Raw genomic sequence first — 19,388 nt, forward strand, 5'->3', positions numbered from 1 at the left:
AATTATTTTGTGCTGAGATCCCCCACCAAAGTGTGCTTCAGGGTTACTGGATGCAGACAAACATCCTTGTTCAATGAAAGCACAAGTCCCAGCTATAGGCCAGCCTGTCCTGCTCTCTGCTGCCCTTCCTTGCATCAGAAGATGCTTTCTTTAAGTAATAATGTTTTTATCAGACAAGTGTGATGTTCTTTGTACTAGCTTTTGCCATGACACTGCTGTAGGTTGAAGTGTGATTTCAAAATCCTTGGGCTAATGATTATAATTGCTACTTGTTTAATAGCTCTAATGGATTCTTCTTTTGTAAGGTAGCATGTTAGAATTTTCCCACTGAAATCCAAATATTCTTTTTGATGGAACACGTACTTGAGTGCCCGCTTTGAAGTAATGGCATGTGAAGTAGAGGAGCTGAGATCTCTCAGTATTCATTTATATTCTTGAACAGGACAGTGGCTTTTAATTTCTGGTCTATAGGTCTCTAAGTTTAAGAAATATACCTAAGAAATGCAAGTCATAGAAATCTTAAGTCTGTTCTGAGGTCTGATAGCATTGTAAGGGTTTATAAATTGAAAGGCTAAAAACTGCTGTAGTGAATATTAACCCGGTTTGAATCAAGCATACCTGCTAGTGATCTAATCCCACTGCAGTAAATCTTACGGCTCTCTTCATGTATCATAAAGTGTCATCTTTGCACAGGACCCACAGTTCTTCACTTGAACGAAGTTGATGAGGTGGCCAGTGTCCTGGGTAATTATCGTTTGTCATTCTTCTCTTTTTCCAGCACAAGTAAAATGGAACTTCCTCAGCTACGAATGCCTCTAGTAGTGAAAGAACATAGTCATAAAAAAATTTAGGTGAGAAGGAATATCTGGAGAGCAATGAATCCAATATCTTGCTTCAAGTGAGGTCAGGTTGCTCAGGGTCATTTTCAGCCTCTCTTCAGTCTTCCTTTTTTTTTTTTTTTTTCTTTTTTTAATGTTCCCAAAAATGAAGATTTCACAGCCTTCCTGAATATCCTGTTCCTTTACTTAATTGTTTTCATTATGGAGAACATTTTCTTATATCCAACCAGATTTTCTCTTGCTTGGACTTGTGACTAATCTCTTGTTCTCATTTGTGCACTGTTTAATGATCTTGCTTAGTCTTTGTAACTCCACTTCAGGTAGTAGAAGACTGTAATTCAGCCTTCCTTCAGTTTTGTGTTTCTCTCAGGACCAAACCTGGTTCCTTTGGTCCCTGTCTGTGTCATGCACCAGATCCCTGAAATATTTATGAATGTTTAGTATAACCTGAAAGTTGTCAGTGTTCTCAGTAACACAAAGGCTAAAACAGGGCAAAGGGTGCTGAGTTCTCTTAATATTTCAAAGCATTCCTGCCCCTATGGTTTTGATCTTCATTATTTTCTTCAGAGGTGGTCTTGATCTCTTTGGAAACAGGCTGCTGTTTTGCAGGCGTGGATCTGAAAAGAGCTTTATTTTGTTTTTGCTTTCCTTTCTACCCCCTACTTGTTGCTTATAGTGTGACTCAGGTAATAAATAATAAACCTGTTTGCTCACATGCCACATGTTGGCAGTATCTTGCACTGCTGTGTTTAATGAGTAATAAGTTATCCACAAAACTCGAAGCATAAGAGCTATTTTATGCATCAGCAGTGACTTTGCTTTAATGATCCGTTCTTGCGAAGATGCTTTGGTTTGTTTTTGCAATGAGATGCACAAAGTTTAACTTAGCAGAATATTAATACAAAGCTTTCCAAGAAGATGAGAGGCTCATGCTGTGGGGCAGTGGAATGCATGTTTGCTGAATCACATGTACTCAAATGGAAGGAAGAACGATTATGCCTTAACTGAAACCTAACAGAGAAAGAAATCATCTTTGTGACAAGAAAAAAAATTGCTCAAAATATGTGTCTTGCCTGGAAAATTCTAAGCACATCGTTATTTATGCTGATGAAATAGTGCCTGAGAATATCCAAGTTTACTTGCAGACTGCTGTGTTTTTCTAGGAAAAGCTATTGTATTTTTTCCAATCAAGCTCTAAAGCATGGCAGCCTGCTCTCTCTTCCCTTTATTTACCCCTTTCTAATGCTATTTTGTGGAAGGCTTTCAAAAAGGTATTTGGTGTATATAATGTGCAGTTACCAACATTTGGATGTAGATACCCATTTGAGATTGTTCCAGTAGGTCAGATGGCTTAATTATTTACCCGTGTGTCTGTTTGACTATGACATCCAAACCAGCATTCTTGTGCTTGATCTGATGTTCGCTGCATGGTGATTGTCAAGATACACTGAATTCAATATGTAGAGCTATTTCAAGAGCAGAAGCCTCACTTTTTTGTGGATGACATTGACAACATCACATTTTTGCTCCTGCATACTCATGGAAAGCAGTCCCTTTGCATACTGGAGCCCATGGAGCTTTGTCTTACGTCAGATTTGGATGCTGCTCTTTATGCACTATATTAGTGAATGGTAAGTGCTGCTGGACTGGACTGGCCAAACTGGTTATTTTCTTTGTGGCATTTCAGTTGTTTCATACCTTTCTAGGCTAAACTGACTTGATTGAAACACTTGCTGTCAAGAAGGCTGTACTCTATAAACAATGGATACCTGTTTTGTTTCTAGGCCTGGTACAGATCTAGTGCAGTGCTGACAGATTAGATCTTAATAATGTACTTAAGGTTGACTTTTGATTTTTTTAAAAACCTTTCTTCAGAGAAGGAAAAGAAGTTGGGGCAGGAGTTTGGTTCATAGAGTAGTTAATTTTAGTTTAATGAGTAGTGTTTAAGATAAGAAAGCATCATACTGAAATGGGACAAAGTTATCCTGTTGTGACTTCTTATTGTGATCCTCTGCTTAAATGTGTTAGTGATTCCTTCTGAGGTACTGATGTTAGTGGAGTTTGTTTTCTGTAGACTTGAATCTTAAGCTCTGGTTACCTGAATCTGCAGTTCTTTCTCAAGAAGTACAGCTCTGCAGTCCAGCAGTTATTCTGGGCAGTTTTCTGTGCAGTTCTGAACGTTTTTGCAACTTTGCTTTATTTGTGAGGCTCTGGGCTTCCTGTTCTGAATCTTCTGTATATAAGGGTGTATGAACAATATGATCTCATGTACATCCATGGCTAGACAATTTCTGCTAATCAAGTTGATTATCTTAAGCCATTACTGTAGTTTATTTGTTATATTGAAGTCTGATGAAGACTATTTTCTTTAGCCTTCTGGAAGCCAAAGTCCCTTCTCTGGTAAAGTAAAGAAAAAAAAAGTCACGAGCTGTGTGTTTTGGAGGAAGGCTGTATGAACTCCTCATGCTTGCATTGACTCCTCCCTCTGAAACTTGACTTGTGCTGCTTCTAAGTCCTCTGTATATTTCCAAGTACTGCCTGCTGTTCTTTGGAGAGAATAAAGCCTCCTGCTAAGTAGGCAGCTATCCTCCCTATCACTCTAGTGGATTGCCTCTCTCTCGAAAACAGTAATTTAAATCTCAGCTGATTTGGATTCGTGGCATTATTTAGTACCAACTCTATGTTCCCTCTGCTTATACATACGTGCATGCATTTTCTAAATTCCTGAGGGAAACTGTGCAGCCAGTTGCCTGCTGCCAAAGCTATTGCAGTATCTTTAGCAGAACATCTTTAGGTGATCGTAACAGAGATGTCATTGTAATGCCTCCCATGTCCTTCTCTCAGAGGGATTTGGGGTAACGCTGAGTGCGAGCAGTGCACTCAGCTCTTGCTGGGCAGGGCTGACAACATTCAGGTGCTCCTGTGGAGTGTCACTAAGATCCCAAGAGGTACTCTGCTTTACCTACACGGAAGCTTTAAATGCATTTTGAATTCTATGCACTCATTGGACAAATTCGTAGTATTCACTATGAAAATAACTACTGCTGAAAATAATCTGATTTTTCACTTCCATCATTTTCTGCTCAGAAATTATTTAGGCTGTCCATAAAATGCAAGCAAAAGAACATGTGAGATTTTCAGTGCTTTTTGAGCTCTTAAGGGAAACAGGAGTGTCTGGCAAGGGCACATAAGGCATGTAGATTGTATGAAAAATGAGGTCACATTCTCCTGCTTTGGCTGCATCGAAGTTCCAGTGCAACAACGGCTGGATGTGAACCACTGCTGAGATAATTCATTTTCCTGTTTCCCACAAAGGAATAAACAGCAGCTGGGTCTGAAGTGCCTAAGATGATTTGAATGAGTTCCTCATTACTTTGCTGTATATCTTCAGTTTCATCAATGGAATGTGAAGTGAGAAGAGCCCTAAACTGTCAGTTTTATTCAGGAAGACTTTCTCATGTTTTTTGGTGATGCTTCTACCATCAGTCCTGTCTCTAGGTGAGGAAATATATCAGTACATCAAGATGGCATACTAGGAATGCCATTTAACAGAGAATTTCTGGGACGGCGAGGTAGCTGCTGCTTCAGGAAACATATGTTTGAATCTTTATCCTTTTATTTTATGGTTGTGTGAGATGAAAAAAGGTAAGAATATATAGCAGCCATACTTCAGTCACTTCTGGAACAGCAAAAGTGTGGGTGACTTCTTATTTACTCCAGGATTTTTCATGTTAATCTCTTATTGCCATCTGTAAAAGTGTGCTGGAGTATCACTTCTGGGAACTGGAACTTGAATGAATTGCACATGAAGCCCACAACAAAGAATGAAATTTAAATATTCTTAAATGCTGCTGTTAAACTGATGGTTCCAGGATGGGGTTTATATCTTAGAAGGTGTTTTGGTGGCTTCTTTCTTTTTTCCATTTTTTTCCTTCTTTTTTTTTTTTCATTTACCTTTAATAATTTGGGTATACCTAAATATGGCAGACAGTGTTTCTGCGGGTGCATTAGGGTCCCTTGGTTGCTGGTTCAGATGGAAGGAAGAATGAAGAGTGGCAGTAAAGGCATAGAATCACCAAGGTTGGAAAAGACCTAAAAGATCATCCAGTCCAACCGTTCGCCTATTCCCAAGGCAGTGCAGGATGCCAGGAAACTATAAAACTTCCTGGCCTGATGGATTTGCTTGAATTCCTCTTTGTGAGCTCAGAAATTCCTGCACTTTGTGACATCTGCATTTCATGACAGCTGCTTTGATAATGACTCTGTTCAGTGGTGCTGTATCCAAGTACCTTTCAGTGACAGAATTGCTTATTGATGTCCATCCCATCTTTCTCCCTCTCTGGAGAGGGATGGGCAGCGAAGTTATGATTTTGAAAGGTAAAGTCTGTCTATCTGTGTTCCAAAACACCTCTTACACACTCGTGTTGCTACAGGAAGGCTGATACTTCAGTAGTGCGCTTGCGGTGGGAGAAGAAGGAGGTGTTGAATTTCTTTGAAGGTAATTGGTTTCTTAGGACACTTATTCCACAATTACCACGGGGTAATTCTGCCACTGACATGGAGCAGCTTTACCCTGGTTGCAGTGAATTGCTTTGCTTAGGATACACCTGCATTTTTGTTTCAGGCTTCAATTTATACATTTTTATGTTATTACTTTTAAATGATGTTTGAACTCAACAAGTGTTGTCACCTTTATTTTAAGGAAGTTCTAGAAAACTTTCTGCTTCATAAAGGTAACAAACTTGAACGTTCTCTGTTTAAGTACATTTGGTATGTAATCTGTTTTTGCAGAATGTTTTCAGTGCTTTCTGTTTTGTGAATTCCTCTATATCTTTTACAGAGAAGACTTAAGACAGAGCTTTCTTAGTTTTTAATTCACGGTTGTTGTTTTTTCCACCTTAACCTCTTAGGATGAATATTTAAACAACCTTTGGTCTCGAATCAAAATGTCCCTCTGTGCGTCTTCTCACAAGGACTTTTCTCAGTTGCTGCCACTTCAGGATGTTGGATGCAGTAAGACAGAAATCAAAAACTCACCTGCTGGTATTGGCTCTCCAGTTCCCTACAGCTGTAATCAGTCTGCATTGACAACAGAACACAGTCCAATCTACATCCCTTCATCTTACGTGGAAAACAGGCATGAATATTCTGCAGTGGCATTCTGCAGTCCTGCTGTGATGAATTACAACATAGCCAGCAATTTTGGTGATTCTGAGAGTGCATCTGTGAGGCAAACATCGAGCCCAAACATGTTATGGTCTGCTCCTGGCCACCTCTCCCCTCTGACACTGCACTGTCAGTCATCACTTCTGTATGCAGAGCAGCCTAAGAGCCCGTGGTGCGAAGTGAGACCTCTTGAACCAGTGCTGCCCGTCACCAGGTGAGTGCCACTCACTTCTTCAGAACTTTCCTAACAGTTAATTACAGCTTCTTTAGTACCTTCATGTCTTTTTGTTATTACTTTTAAAAGCATTGTATTTCTGTGTATCTGGAAAACAAAGAAAAAACCCCCACCAAGCACCAATTTGCTCCGGTTACTTTGCCATTGCTTTTTTAATATAACTTAGGAAATAGAATTTATTTTAAAGTCCTTTCAGGTGAAAGGAGTAAAGGCTCTTATTATTTTTTTTTTTCCTACAATGTTGTTTGAATTCCTGTGGGTTTGTTTTTTTTTCTGCATCAAATAGTTATAAAGACTTTTAGAAAAGCAAAAGGGAAGTTTATCTTTTTAAATTTGTTTTGAGAATTAACAGCCACACAGCAACACGCCTCGTGGTTAGAAAAAGTCTGACACTTCTCGTTGCTGTTCCGAACTGGCTTTTCATTAAGGCAGTGTGAGCAGCAGATTCACAGGCTGAATTTCTCAGAACTGAATTTGTACAAACGTTGTTTCATGCTGCGCAGACCCCATTGTTACATGCCATGAGAAGTGCGTGCATCATCAGCTAACAAAATAATTCCATTCATGTTCACAACAGCTTTTTATGCATAAAAGCAGAGGGTGTTGCAGGGGCAATTCCTGTTTTACTCACTGTGTGTTTGTTCATAGGGCTCCTTATTTAACTTCAGTCACTGACGATACGAAAAATAGCGTGTCCTGGCTGTAGTTCAGTTGTCAGTAATTTTGTTACTACCCACATCCCTTCTGCAATGGATGGATTTTATATTGTTTTCCCAGCAGTAAGGTGTAAAATGTAAGCCTAATTCAGACTTGTGGACTGCAGGAATCTTCAGGATGGCCACTTGAATAGTCTGCCTTTGGAGTAGAAGAGTAAGAGGCAGTTCTGGAGTGCATATCTGCTTCAGGTGTTAGGTGTGTGAGTTGGGACAGGCTATTTTAAATAGCACCAGCATACAGAGGGATTCCTTGAGCAGGTGAGTGAGGTTATCATCCAAACTCTTCCCACTTTGGTTAACGTTTCAAAATGGATAGGTCTGAGAAAGTGGGAAAACAGATCCAGGTTAGTGTTCTGGACTGTCCAGATAGTGGACCAAGCCAAGTGGAAGAACCCAATGGCAAGAGCAGACCTTCTGACGCTCTGCACTGTGGCTTCATATTTAAAAGTAAACCTGTACCTCTGGTGTTCAAATCTTCTGCTGTTTGTTTGGGTTCCTATGGACTGTTGTGCCTGTATTTATGACTGTATTTAAAGCAGAGAAATCAATGTAATTGGATATCTGAATTTGTGGATGATTTTTATCTCTCAGGAGCAAGCAATCAGTGTATTATTTGGTAGCTGGACCTTTCCAATGGTTCATTTGTCCTAGTATGATGCATTGTAACCCCTCCTTTGTCTTTAGAAATTGTAAAAAATGATGTATAATTCAACATGCAAACACATAAAGGAGGAATTGCAATTCCTTGTTGTGGCTACATGGCCTGAGATAAAATGTACTTTTCCTCATCTTTTGGCGAGATCTTCAATGTCGTGAACATCTTATTTATTGCCATGGGAACAATGACTGTGACACTACATCTTAGTAGATTATACCTTTAAGGAAGAATTCTTGGGATTGAAACAGGAATAACTCTGGGGGAAGGGAGAGACTAACATTGCAAGGTACAAATAATTTTAAACAACATTGTAGTTGAAGAAAAGAGAGTTAGTTGAATGATGAGTAAGAAAAAACATCAGTATAAACAGGAGGGGGAATAACTGTTTACAAGGATGGATAATGATAGGACAAGGGGGAATGGTTTTAAACTGAGACAGGGGAGGCTTAGGTTAGATATTAGGAGGAAGTTTTTCACACAGAGGGTGGTGAGGCACTGGCACAGGTTGCCAAGGAGGCTGTGGATGCCCCATCCCTGCAGGCATTCAAGGCCAGGCTGGATGTGGCTCTGGGCAGCCTGGTCTGTTGGTTGGCAACCCTGCATGTAACAGGGGGTCGAAACCAGATGATCACTGTGGTCCTTTTCAACCCAGGCCATCAGTTTATCATCAGTTTATCAGTTTGTGCATCAGTGCATAATTAGGGCTATTATACAGTTCGTTTTTATCTTTAGGAATAAAGAATGAGTCTCAGTGTGAGGGGACTTTATTTTCCCTGGGTGTAAACTTCAGTTAATATTTGCTGTACCAATGAGGGCTGCTTTGCTGTGACTGATCTTGTGTATTTTGGAACTTCTTGTCGAACAGAAGTACATTTTGGAACTTCTTGTAGAACAGAAGTACAAGAAGTATATTAAAATAAGAAACCTGAATTCTACACATTTCCCATCCTTGCAAATAAGTTCTTTATATGAAGAAATTTATTTAACCTGCACTGCGTAACATTTTGATTTAGCAGTGTTAATCTGTAGCAGTAGCTCAACAAAAATTTTTTGTTGCAGTATTCCAAGGAAAAATAAACAATATGTATATATCATTTTATTTTTTGCATAAAATGGTAATAATTTGGTGATGCAAGCTCCAGACCTTGCTCTGTGTATCTGTATTAAATGTCCTGCAGGTAGTGAAAATAACAAAAACCTTATTGTTGGTCCAGTGTTTCCATACAATCCATGACATGAAGAGAAAAGAAATGTGAGAATGTAATTATATAACATTTAAGAATAATCTGGCATGGCATCTGAAATTGATTTCTGCCTTCATCTCCTAAATTGTTTTTAATTAAAGAAACAAAAGATTTATTTTTAAAATGGATAGATATGTCTTTTTCACAAGTACTGGAAAACATTAAGAAGGTTGCCAGAGATGTTTCTGGAATTTAATTTCCTCCTTTTAACATCTTCTGTTCCATTGTTTTCCTTCTGCTTCTGATCGTACATGAATGGTTTGTGCAGGCCAGCACTGCTTGCTTGAGTTATATACAAATAAGTCAGTTTCTTGCCCACTGTGCCGCAATACTGTATTCATACATTGTCCAAGCTCTGCTCTGAAGCTGTAATTATTTGTTATCCTCCTGTGCTGTTTCTTTTAATTATTTTAAATCATGCCCATCTGTAGGGCACTTGGAAATATCTTGAGGTTCCTTTGAGGTGATGGGCTGGTATTTTAATTTTATGATGCAGTTACAAGCTTAGAGCAAAAATGTCCCTTAATACCTGTGGCATCATTTTTGGTATGTTAATCAGTGTTGGGGACCTGTGCTTTGGAGATAGAAACATTCACAGTTATGTGGTATCGGTGCTTCCAGAAGTTGTGGTGGAGATTGTCCCTAGAAGCTGAGGAAAATAAAAGTTGAAAATGATTCTTCAGCTGACTTTTGCACAGCATTTTGCTCGTGGTCAGGGGAGAAAGGAAGAGATTCAAATAATGACTGCCTTTTACTCCAATTGCTAACACTCTTCTTAGACTTATGGTGCACTAACCAGGGCAAGAGCTTGAGCACAGGAAGTGATGAACCCTCAGCCTTTGTCACTGTATGGTTTATGTTTGTGTAAGATTGAATCATCTCCTGGGAATGAATGAGCCAGTGGCTTGTGGGAGGGAATCCTATTAAGAAGTGATAAAATCTGGACTGTTAATTTTTTGCTTTATCATTTTTTTGCTTTTTTGTTTTCTCAGTTTTATTTTTGTTCTCTCTTTAAAGCACAATAGTTTAGGTTTAAAAAACAAACAAACAAACAAACACCAACAAACAAAGAACAAAAAAATCATGGTTCATAATGACTGCCAGGAGCAAATCTTGCTAGCTGACAGGCCAGATCTTTGCCACTGTTATTCATTTTTAATAAAAAGTTGAATCCTGGCTCAGGTTTTCCAAGTGTGACATCTGCATCAAACACTTCCAAGTTGGGATATTCTATGAAATCTACAACAAGAGATATGATAGATATTGAATAGCCTGAATAGTCTTGCTGATTTCTTCTCCTTCAGGTTAATCATCTTGTCACCATTGATCATAGAGCCATAGAATGGCTTGGGTTGGAAGGGACTTCAAAAGTCATTTAGTTCCACCTCCCTGTCATAGGCAACCACTACATCAGGCACCAGGCCAAGTTGCCCAGGGCCCCATCCAGCCTGGCATGAACATCTACAGGGGTGGAGCAAATGAGGATCATTAGAAAATCATGGAGTTGTGACATTTAAAAAAAAAAAAAAAAATCTTAATTCTCTTTATGGAAAAATACTATATTTCTCTCTCTGACCCTGAAGACTTTCAATTAGAGATTGAATAAGACCTTGGGCAACCTGATCGAGCTGTGGTGCCTTTGTTCACTCGACTAGATGGCCTTCAGACTTCCCTTCCAACTCAAATGATCCTGTGATTCCAAATGGAAACTACGATCAAAAATAGAGAGGACCTCCTGCAGATATAAAGCAATAAATCTCCATCCAAGCAGCTCCTCAATTGCAGCCGGGGTACATCCCCCTTTTTCCTGCATGGTTTGGTGCAGGAGCACTGTGGGCACACAGCCACCTACCAGTTTTTCTGGAGGACCTGGCAGATCACTTTTCTGTTGAGTGCGCTTGAGTACATCAGTCCTGTGTACATTGGGAAGTGACCTCTAACCATGCATGAGGCTGTTTGTCTGGGTAAGCTGCCTGATTGCTGTGTCTTTGGGGAAATGTGCATATATGTCATAAGTTAAAACTCTCTGTTTCCTAACTCTCTTGTCCATAAAGACACCAGTAACAAAATAATTGCTTTCAAACCTCCCGCTGTGCTGCCACAGCTATTGCTGATGAGCAGATTTGATGCCCGATGAGCCTGTGGGAGGGATGCATTCCAGATTGTTGCTCTTCCTGCAAGCTGTTCACTGCAGTAGGCAGAAGTCACGTAGTTTGCATGTGTGCAGAGTGGCTGCAGCTAAACTTTTAAGCAGATAAAGAAGCACTTGTGATGACTGGCAGGTAAAAAGCAGCACTCTTTTGTGTGATGTTGCAGTTTGTACTGTTTGTTTATTGTCATCTGGAGCAGCTTTGTGTCTTAACGAGGGCAATAAACATAGTTTGCTACGGATTAACAGTCAGTCACTGAGATGCTCTCTAACTGATCTGGATTCTCTTCTGATTCTAACAATTGGATCTTGATTCTTAAGTAGAGCGACCTCTGATACTGATGTGAAAGCCAAACGGCTTTTCTCCCAAACACAGGGAATTAGAAAAGAGTAGCAATGTATTTTCCTTCTTGCTTTAGCAACTTGTTAGGGATGTGTGCATGATACAGTACCTTCATTCTAAAGGAGCTTTTCCCCATATTGATCATCCCAGTGTAGCAGAGGGGGAAATTGGGAAATTTGTCAGTGATTCAGAAATCCTTTGGCTGTATTTGTGTCATTGACCAGACTCATTAAATATCTAAACACCTTTATTCCCTGTAACAGCTGGACAAATGAACTTTTAAAAAAATCTTGCTGTAACTTCATTCCATGATAAGTACTGTAACTTTTTCTCTTTTGGAATTTGCTCAGAGAGGCACTTTTTTTTTTTTTTTTTTTTTTTCCCCCAAATCTTTTATTAGAAAACTGGAGAACATTGTCCTCAAATTCTTGTGACCTGGGAGTTTTTTCATTGGCATGTAGGTGCTTTTGTCCTTACCTCCTGTCATGAACCCAGCACAAAGTCTACTTTATTGTGTTGATTAAAGTCTCTATTACAGCAATTTCAACATATTTCCACCATTATGTTTAAATTTGCTCTTGTTGGTGAGCAGATTTCTACTCTGGAAGTGTACCCTTGCTCTTCAGAAGTCTCACAAACTGTGCAACCTGCTGGCTCATTCCAGCTGATGTTTCTTCTCTTTAATACTGCTGGAAGGGAGCATGAGGAGAACTCTGCATGAGAAGCCTCTGTGTTTAAATATATACCTTTAAGTTCACTGCACAGCTTTCCTTTTGTCAAGCTGGTACTGAGAGTATGCATGTGACAATATTTTCTCTCTAGCTCAAATACTGCACTGACATGAAGGTAACATATGCTAAAACTACCAAGAAAATGGTGTCCAGAGAAGTATACAATGGATGTCCTTCCTATGCCTAAAACTTGCTTTACTGATGATCCGAGTTCCTTTTCTCTTTCTGTTTGTTTACTGGATCTTAGTGTCAAAAGTTGGTTGTTCTTCCATGTTTTTATTCTGTTCTAATGTTAATTGAGTTCCAAAGAATGATTCCAATAAGTTGGAACAACTTGGTGCACTTCAGAAATGCACCTTATTAATTTATGCAGAGCAATACGTATTTTTCTGATATATGAAATCATTTGATTGATGATGTTTCTCCATTATCCTTGTATTCTTACCTCCTTTTATTCCTCATTTCCACTGTTACAAGAATCAACATTGGTGGTCACCTTGAACAGACATCTAAGGTTTTGAGCTGCTCGTTCACATTGCATGTGAAAAATAATAAAATCCTTTGCTAGATTTACATAGCTATAATGGGATTGGATTCATTTTTTCCTTTTATAACATCTTTCTTCTCTATCAGAGAGACATTAAAAAGAAGAACTAATGGTGATGACTGTACAAGCCCAATTGCAAGTAATCCTGGCTCAAAAAGAGACGCCCACTTCTGCGCAGTCTGCAGTGACTATGCTTCAGGATATCACTATGGAGTTTGGTCATGTGAAGGCTGTAAAGCATTCTTTAAAAGAAGTATTCAAGGTAGGAAAATCAGCTTTTGATGATTTAGCTTAAGTAAGTTTTTCATGTGATCAGAGACTGCAGCACTTGCTCTGGTAGTGTGTTGATCTAAAATTCTGGTGTGCAGTGTTGCATGTGTAAGTAGAACAATGTATGATTTGATTGCTTTGTCTTTTGGTTCTTCTGTCATAAACATCTGGAGGCATTACAAAGCAAGAAACTCATTTATTTAGAGAGGAGGTGCAGCATGGAAGGGGACTCATGGTAGAGTCCTGCAGCAATAGCCTCAATGGAGTGGCACTGCACACCTATGAATCTGATTTCATTTTGTGTTGCAAAGTAGATGCAGTAATTGTGAATTTGTTATAGCAGATGCAGAGGAGGAACTTCTCACAAGCAATGTTTTTGGACGAGTTATTCCTAACAAGAGTATATTGTTTGGAACTGTTGAGTCATAGCATATAATATCTACATCCATGGTTGCTATCACAGGCTACAGGCAGTGACTTATGCACTGTATTCCAGCTTAGTGTCACATCTACTTCTTATCCTTGGCTCTGGTCATTGTGTCCAAAGGCCTCGTGGAACTTAATGCAATTGACATTGAATGCTAACTACAGATACCAACACAGAAACTTCTATTGTTCTTTGTTCTGTAATGTTCTCTTCCTTTGCTGCATGAGGCCTTCAGCAGTCTTGAGGCATTTTCTTTTGGCTCAATGTGGCAGAGTTGGTGTCACCATTAGAATCAAACTTAAAACTAGTTTGCCCTTCTGATTTATTGTGCAAGTTCGGTGCAGGTGAATAACAATTTCTACAAATTGGTGAAAGTTCTTTTGACTTTTTAAAATAATTGAAGATAACTTTGTCTCCAGTTATCACAAATGGAGACTGAATTTAGTCTCAAAGTGTTTTCTGTCAGGAAAATTATTTGCCTGCTCTGTGCTGATCACACGTGCTGTGGTCATGAACAAGTTGCCTACTGTGTTCTTTTGTACACCTTAATGTACCCTGTCAGGTAATATTTGTTTGTGATTCAAATAAGTGAAAGTTCTTGGCATAAAACGCTACTGAGTATTCAGTTGCAACTACTGTTATGAAGGATGCTGCTTATAAAAATCAAAAAGTTATGGGCCACCTGGAGCCAAGCATTTAGCTTTCGGCCTATGGGAGGCCCAGAATTGAAATTAAACGTTATGACTGGGCAATGTGTGTGGTCTCCTGCTTGTCTACGTTGGTTGTATATCAGTTCCATATCTGTGAACATCTGCCTGCAAAATAAACGATCTCAAGGACATGGGAGTTTTAAACAACTTTATGCTCCTTTGTGCTTAGGTTATAGAGCAGCAGAGAGCTGCTTCTTCCTTTCCCCCTGTGTTGTGTGAAGAGTGATAAACAGTAATTTGTTTTTCAATTGTATCCCAGATGGAAATGGGACAAACTGTAACCTGATCTCTTCTTTCTAAAACTCTTGTCGGTTCAAAAATTCAAGGTTAAAATTATTTTAATTTTGCAAGGAAATGGTCACAATGGTTCAGTTAAATAATTACTCTTGGGGACATGAGCTCTTGGACTTGCTCATTAATCAAGGCAGAACACAAAACCAAACAAACAACCACCCTACTTGTAGTCTGCTTTATCTTTGTCTGATCCATTTTTAATGTTTAAAAAAAATAACTTAGAGAAAGAACCTGAGAGAAAGGAAATTAAGAAATGTAAATTATTGAATATTTTTGTATTCTTTGGTGATGACTGTAAGAGAGATCTACAGTTTTTGGCAACAGGTAGTTTGGTTGCATTTAGATCAACTTAATAGTCAGGTCTAGCTTATAGGAATAAACTTTTGAACCAGTTTGTTGGTTAATTAGATACAACAGTGTAAAGAGATTCTGAGGAGAAGTGGGGTGAGACCTGAAGTAAGGAAGACAGCTAGTGCAAATCAAATAAAAACTTGTTGATAATATATGAAAGTTATACCTTGTGCTTCTGATTTTCTTTGTTTTGTACACTATGCATTGATTTATGCCAGTCTTCTTTCTCAGGCTTTTAATTTCAAAATAACAACCATAACAACAACTTCAATTAGGGTCAGTTCTCCAAAGGCTTCTTCGTTCCTGGGAGTCACCAAGCCAGAGATTTCAGTAAATAGTGGTGTAGTTTACTTAAATCTTTGCAGACTGAGGTTGTGTGCACTGCTGTTTCCAAATGTGCTGAGGACAAATTCTGCTCTCTGCCATCTGTAGAAACCCAATATACAGTAAGGTGTTTTAGACTGGGAGCAAATTTCCACAAGAGTGTAGGTCTCGTTTTCAATAATGTGTTGGTATTATAAGATGCTTGGTTGTCTAACAGTCAACAGTAAAAGCTGACCTTTCTAGTTGCATTTTAAAGCCATAGATTGATGTTTTCAGTACAGGACAAATATGTGATTTTGCATTGTTTAAATTAATGGAGCTTAGATAAGAAATAGATGAGATGCTTAAAATCCCTGATTTGGGAAATAGCCAAGAGAGATTGGTGGGATGTTAAATTTTTCTCCTTTACTCTGCTGCAGGACATAATGATTACATCTGCCCAGCTACCAATCAATGCACGATAGACAAAAACAGGCGCAAAAGCTGCCAGGCATGCCGGCTACGGAAATGCTATGAAGTGGGAATGATGAAATGTGGTGAGTTCTGTGTGCCAGTGTTGCTTACTTGGAATTTGTTACCTTCAGTCAGTTCTGTACAGCTTCCCCCCTAACTGATCCCCAGAATTCTAAAAAGCCACGACAAGGCAAGTTTTTTTTAAGCAAGTTTTGTAGGTAGGAATGCACCAATTCTTAAAGCAGGAAGAGACTGAATTTTTCTGAATTTAACCTGTGGGAAGGAGCAGGGAGTAAATTAAATGCAGGAAACCATTGTTCCTCTGCTGAGCTCTGTAAATGAAGCTAATTTGCATGCTATATTCTGCAGAATGGGAAGCAAGAATGCTTCTGCCTGAGCCTCAAGTCAAACTGAAATCCTTTCTAATGTGGGGATAAATGAGCCTGTACTGTGCCCTGTGGCTGAATGCAATGCAACAGCAGCAGTGCTGTATCTGAGCAGTAGTAAATTAGCCTGGTATCCTGCTTCCAGTGGTGACAAAGAATGAAGTGGGAGAAATAGGAGCGAGACTAATATCTATATGAAGCTACTGCAGAAAACTCTGAGCTTCCAAAACCTGTCAGTTTGGGAGTTAGTGATCTAGAAGTTTTTTTATTAGGTCTCAGTGGGTTAATCAAATGATGACTTGAGAAGTGTCCCCCTTTTTAATGCTGTAAAATCGTGGCGTCTAGTACACCCCATAGCAAGAAATTCTTCAGCTTGACTGCATGTCTTGTAAAGAACAAGTCATCAATTTTCCAAGCTCTTTCTGTGGGCTTTATCTGCTTAAAGAGAGTAAGGGGTACTTCTCTTTTTTTTTTTTTTTTTGTTGCTTCTCATGGGCTTCTTTCATATGATAGCTTTCTGTTCTTTCATCAAAAGGAGCAGTGAACTATCCCTGTTTATCATTGCACTATCCAGCCTTTTGTTTTACTCCCCTCTACTTACTTCTGTTTCTTCACTATTAGAGTTTTAAAGGTTACTTTTAAGAAGAAAATCCCTTAAAAGTTGTTTCAATATCTAAAGTACTTTTTATAGTTGAGGTTTATTGTTCTTACAGTTTTCCCAGTGTTCATGATAGAAGTAGGCTGGGAAAACATTACTTATGAGCACTAGCATGGAAGGTGTCATGGTTCTATGTTTTTGTTTTTGTTTTGTTTTTTATGGTTTCAGTATTCCACATCAAAACATCATGTAGTGTACGGGGCATTAAAGTGTCACTGCCCCAATCCCAGCTACCTATCCCTGTACATTACGGCAGTCACAGGATCTGGCCCTTCCAGGTGGGGGAGGCGCTCTCTTGCTGCCTGGCAGTAGGTGCAGGAGGGTGCTTTCCTGGCCGTTCCAAGCTTTTCAGGTTTGACTCGGTCCCGGGAACTCTCTCTCTCATCTTGTCTGATTTATTAATCTCAATTTCAATTAAATTGTATATATTGTGTTATCTTGTATTCCAATATTATGGTAAAATAAGTTTTCCTCCATAGATTGTTGCCGCTGCTCTTTTCCTCCCTTCCTTCCTTCCCATTTTTTTGTGGGACCGGGGTGGGGGGGGAGGGCAGAGGCCTGCCGCCCCTGTCACGGACATAGATTGATCTGGTCAACTCCGTGACAGAAGGGAGAAGGTCATTGCACCTGGTCCTTGGTGATTAGCAGGCATGCATATCATTTCATCTCATTTATTTCAGATACCTATTTCTATTTCAAAGCTTGCCTCTGTTTTTACCCTCCCACTGCTTTGATCTGAAGGCTGTTTGCAGAATATGATTCCTTTCATTAGGAACATTCTTCTGAATTCCATCCAGCATTTATTGCCAAATATTTAATGCCCATTCATTCTTGTGGCAACACTGTCTTGCGGCTTAGAGGCTCTTTTCTTTGTTGTTAACGCTCTGGTTGTGTTTATGGACTACAGTCATATCCCCTCACAGCTTTTGTTTTATTAGGCTATATAAACCAAGCAATCTCCTTGTAAAACAGTCTACTGAAAGATTTGGGAAATTAGGGTAGCTTGTCCCATAATCATCTCCAGGATGGAGTAATGCATTTTGCACTTTGATAACAAGAATTGTAGAAGGTATTCCTGTGAGCTCTCCTCACTGTAGTAGCATTAAAACATGGCTATGTCTGCAGGAGGTATTCTCTGCCTGCAGCCCAGGATGCTGTTTGCCTTTTCCATGGCTGTATCACACTCACACTTTGTAATCATTCAGTGAGCTGTTATGATTGTAGCCTCCTTGTTCAGTTCTAGCTGATAACTCCCACCTTAGAGTCACAATTTCAACTGTTCCTTGTGTTGTGTTTGTACTCCTGAGGTACATATAATGTCTATTACTCAAGGCAGCTATTTCTTTCTTATTTTCTTCTGCACTGATGTATCTCACCTTTATTGGTGTTTTTTGTTCATGTGGTCTTAGCTACTTGTGCTGACTGGTATCCAGAAAGGAAAACCTTCTTGCAAAAAGGATGCTGTTTGAAACTTTACTTTCTGAATAGCCCTGCTGTCTCCTATTCAACTGTATGACTGAGAATTTTACTGTGTCTCTCTGAGAGTGTTTGCTATCAAGCCTCAGCTTTGGAGGGCTTCTGAAAAAGTTGATTCTACTGTGAGATAAGGTGAAACTCCACAATATGTCCTTCAAATGAATCCTTTTATCCTAATTGTCCAGGAAGTCTTGACTTGTGATTAGACCTCACAGGCACTAAGGTGTTACAAGTAACGTAATGAATGTTTGTGCAACATTAATGACACTTCAAAACTCATTTATGTACAGATATATTAGACATGTCTATTATATCTGATACGTTAAATATAATATGTAATGGGAGTCATATTTTAAAAAGAATTTGTTTTTTAAATTAGTTTCAGTAGCATTGAAACTTGAGAATTTTTAGAATTTAATTTGAGAACCTTAAGAGGTTAATTAAAAAAGAAAAAAAATCTAAAAATTGCATGCCTGATAATTGAAGCTGAATTGTCTGAGTTCCCTGATGAGTTAAGAGACACCTATGTGTAAAGCTGATGCACAGGGACATGGTCCCATTATTTGAGAGATGTTTAAACCAGACAGATTTAAAAAAGTGTATTTCTTGCATGAAATACAAATGACATTTCCTGCAGATCAGAGTGATTATCTTTCTTTTTTTATTCTTTTTAAAGCAATGCTTTATTACCACTTTTATGCCATAGAAAGCCATGAAAGTGTATGCTTTCTTTTTAATGAAGACTTTTCCCCAGTCTCTGTGCTTTTTCCAGGTCACTTAGTGAATGCATTGGTTCACTTCTGCTAAAACACTGGGTAGGGTGGAATGGTTTGTCAGTGCATATTTGCTTGGGGAGACTTGTTATCCAGCAGAAGTGGCAGAAGAGCCTCAATTACCACTTTGCTGGTTCATGAAAGCTCATCATAAACTCTACACGGTTTGCATCAAACATTTCAATCCTAATTTTGTGTAGTATAAATAGCCACCTTGAGGAAAATGTGTTTGTGTGCATATTGTATATGTTTCTGTGTGTAAATGTACTTGGATAGTATATGTCATTTTCAATACAGTAGGAGAAAATAGGAAAGTTTTACTTTGGAATTTCCTGGCTTGAAGACTCTTGAATGTCATTGCATTTGTAAATGTAGAGAAGTCAACCTGACAATCCACAGGCATTTCAGTGGAGCCTGGCTTGGAGGTACTAAGGTGATAATGGATTTTCTAACAGAATATTTATCATACTGCTGGAAGCACAGGGTCTTAGATACTGTATCTGTAAATTTCTCTGTAGGAAGCCTATTTTGCCTACTGTTCTAATCAAGTCAACTGCTGCTAAATTTTGGTATTAGGAGTGATAGTAGAAAACTAATTGCAAAGAAAGCACCTTCATCAGGAACAAGGAAAACAGAAT

At 38.9% G+C, this 19,388-nt stretch overlaps 1 protein-coding gene across 8 annotated transcripts in view; it reads left to right on the plus strand.

Annotated features, from left to right (window-relative positions):
• ESR2 (estrogen receptor 2) overlaps positions 1-19,388 on the plus strand; it is a 169,049-nt gene that overhangs the window by 4,690 nt on the left and 144,971 nt on the right. For 4 of the 8 annotated variants that reach the window (XM_052695590.1, XM_052695591.1, XM_052695588.1 and 1 more), the window contains exons 1-4: positions 669-744; positions 5,750-6,219; positions 12,715-12,890; positions 15,424-15,540. In XM_052695590.1, the coding sequence (XP_052551550.1) occupies positions 724-744; positions 5,750-6,219; positions 12,715-12,890; positions 15,424-15,540 (784 nt within the window). In that variant the 5' untranslated portion in view covers positions 669-723. Of the gene's footprint in view, positions 1-668; positions 745-2,217; positions 2,471-4,154; positions 4,338-5,749; positions 6,220-12,714; positions 12,891-15,423; positions 15,541-19,388 lie in introns of those variants that run through there. The other 4 variants (XM_052695593.1, XM_052695595.1, XM_052695592.1 and 1 more) reach the window with 4 other exon arrangements.

Source organism: Tympanuchus pallidicinctus, unplaced genomic scaffold (assembly GCF_026119805.1).
Source record: "Tympanuchus pallidicinctus isolate F22 unplaced genomic scaffold, pur_lepc_1.0 scaffold3, whole genome shotgun sequence".
NCBI classification, from domain to species: Eukaryota; Metazoa; Chordata; class Aves; order Galliformes; family Phasianidae; genus Tympanuchus; species Tympanuchus pallidicinctus.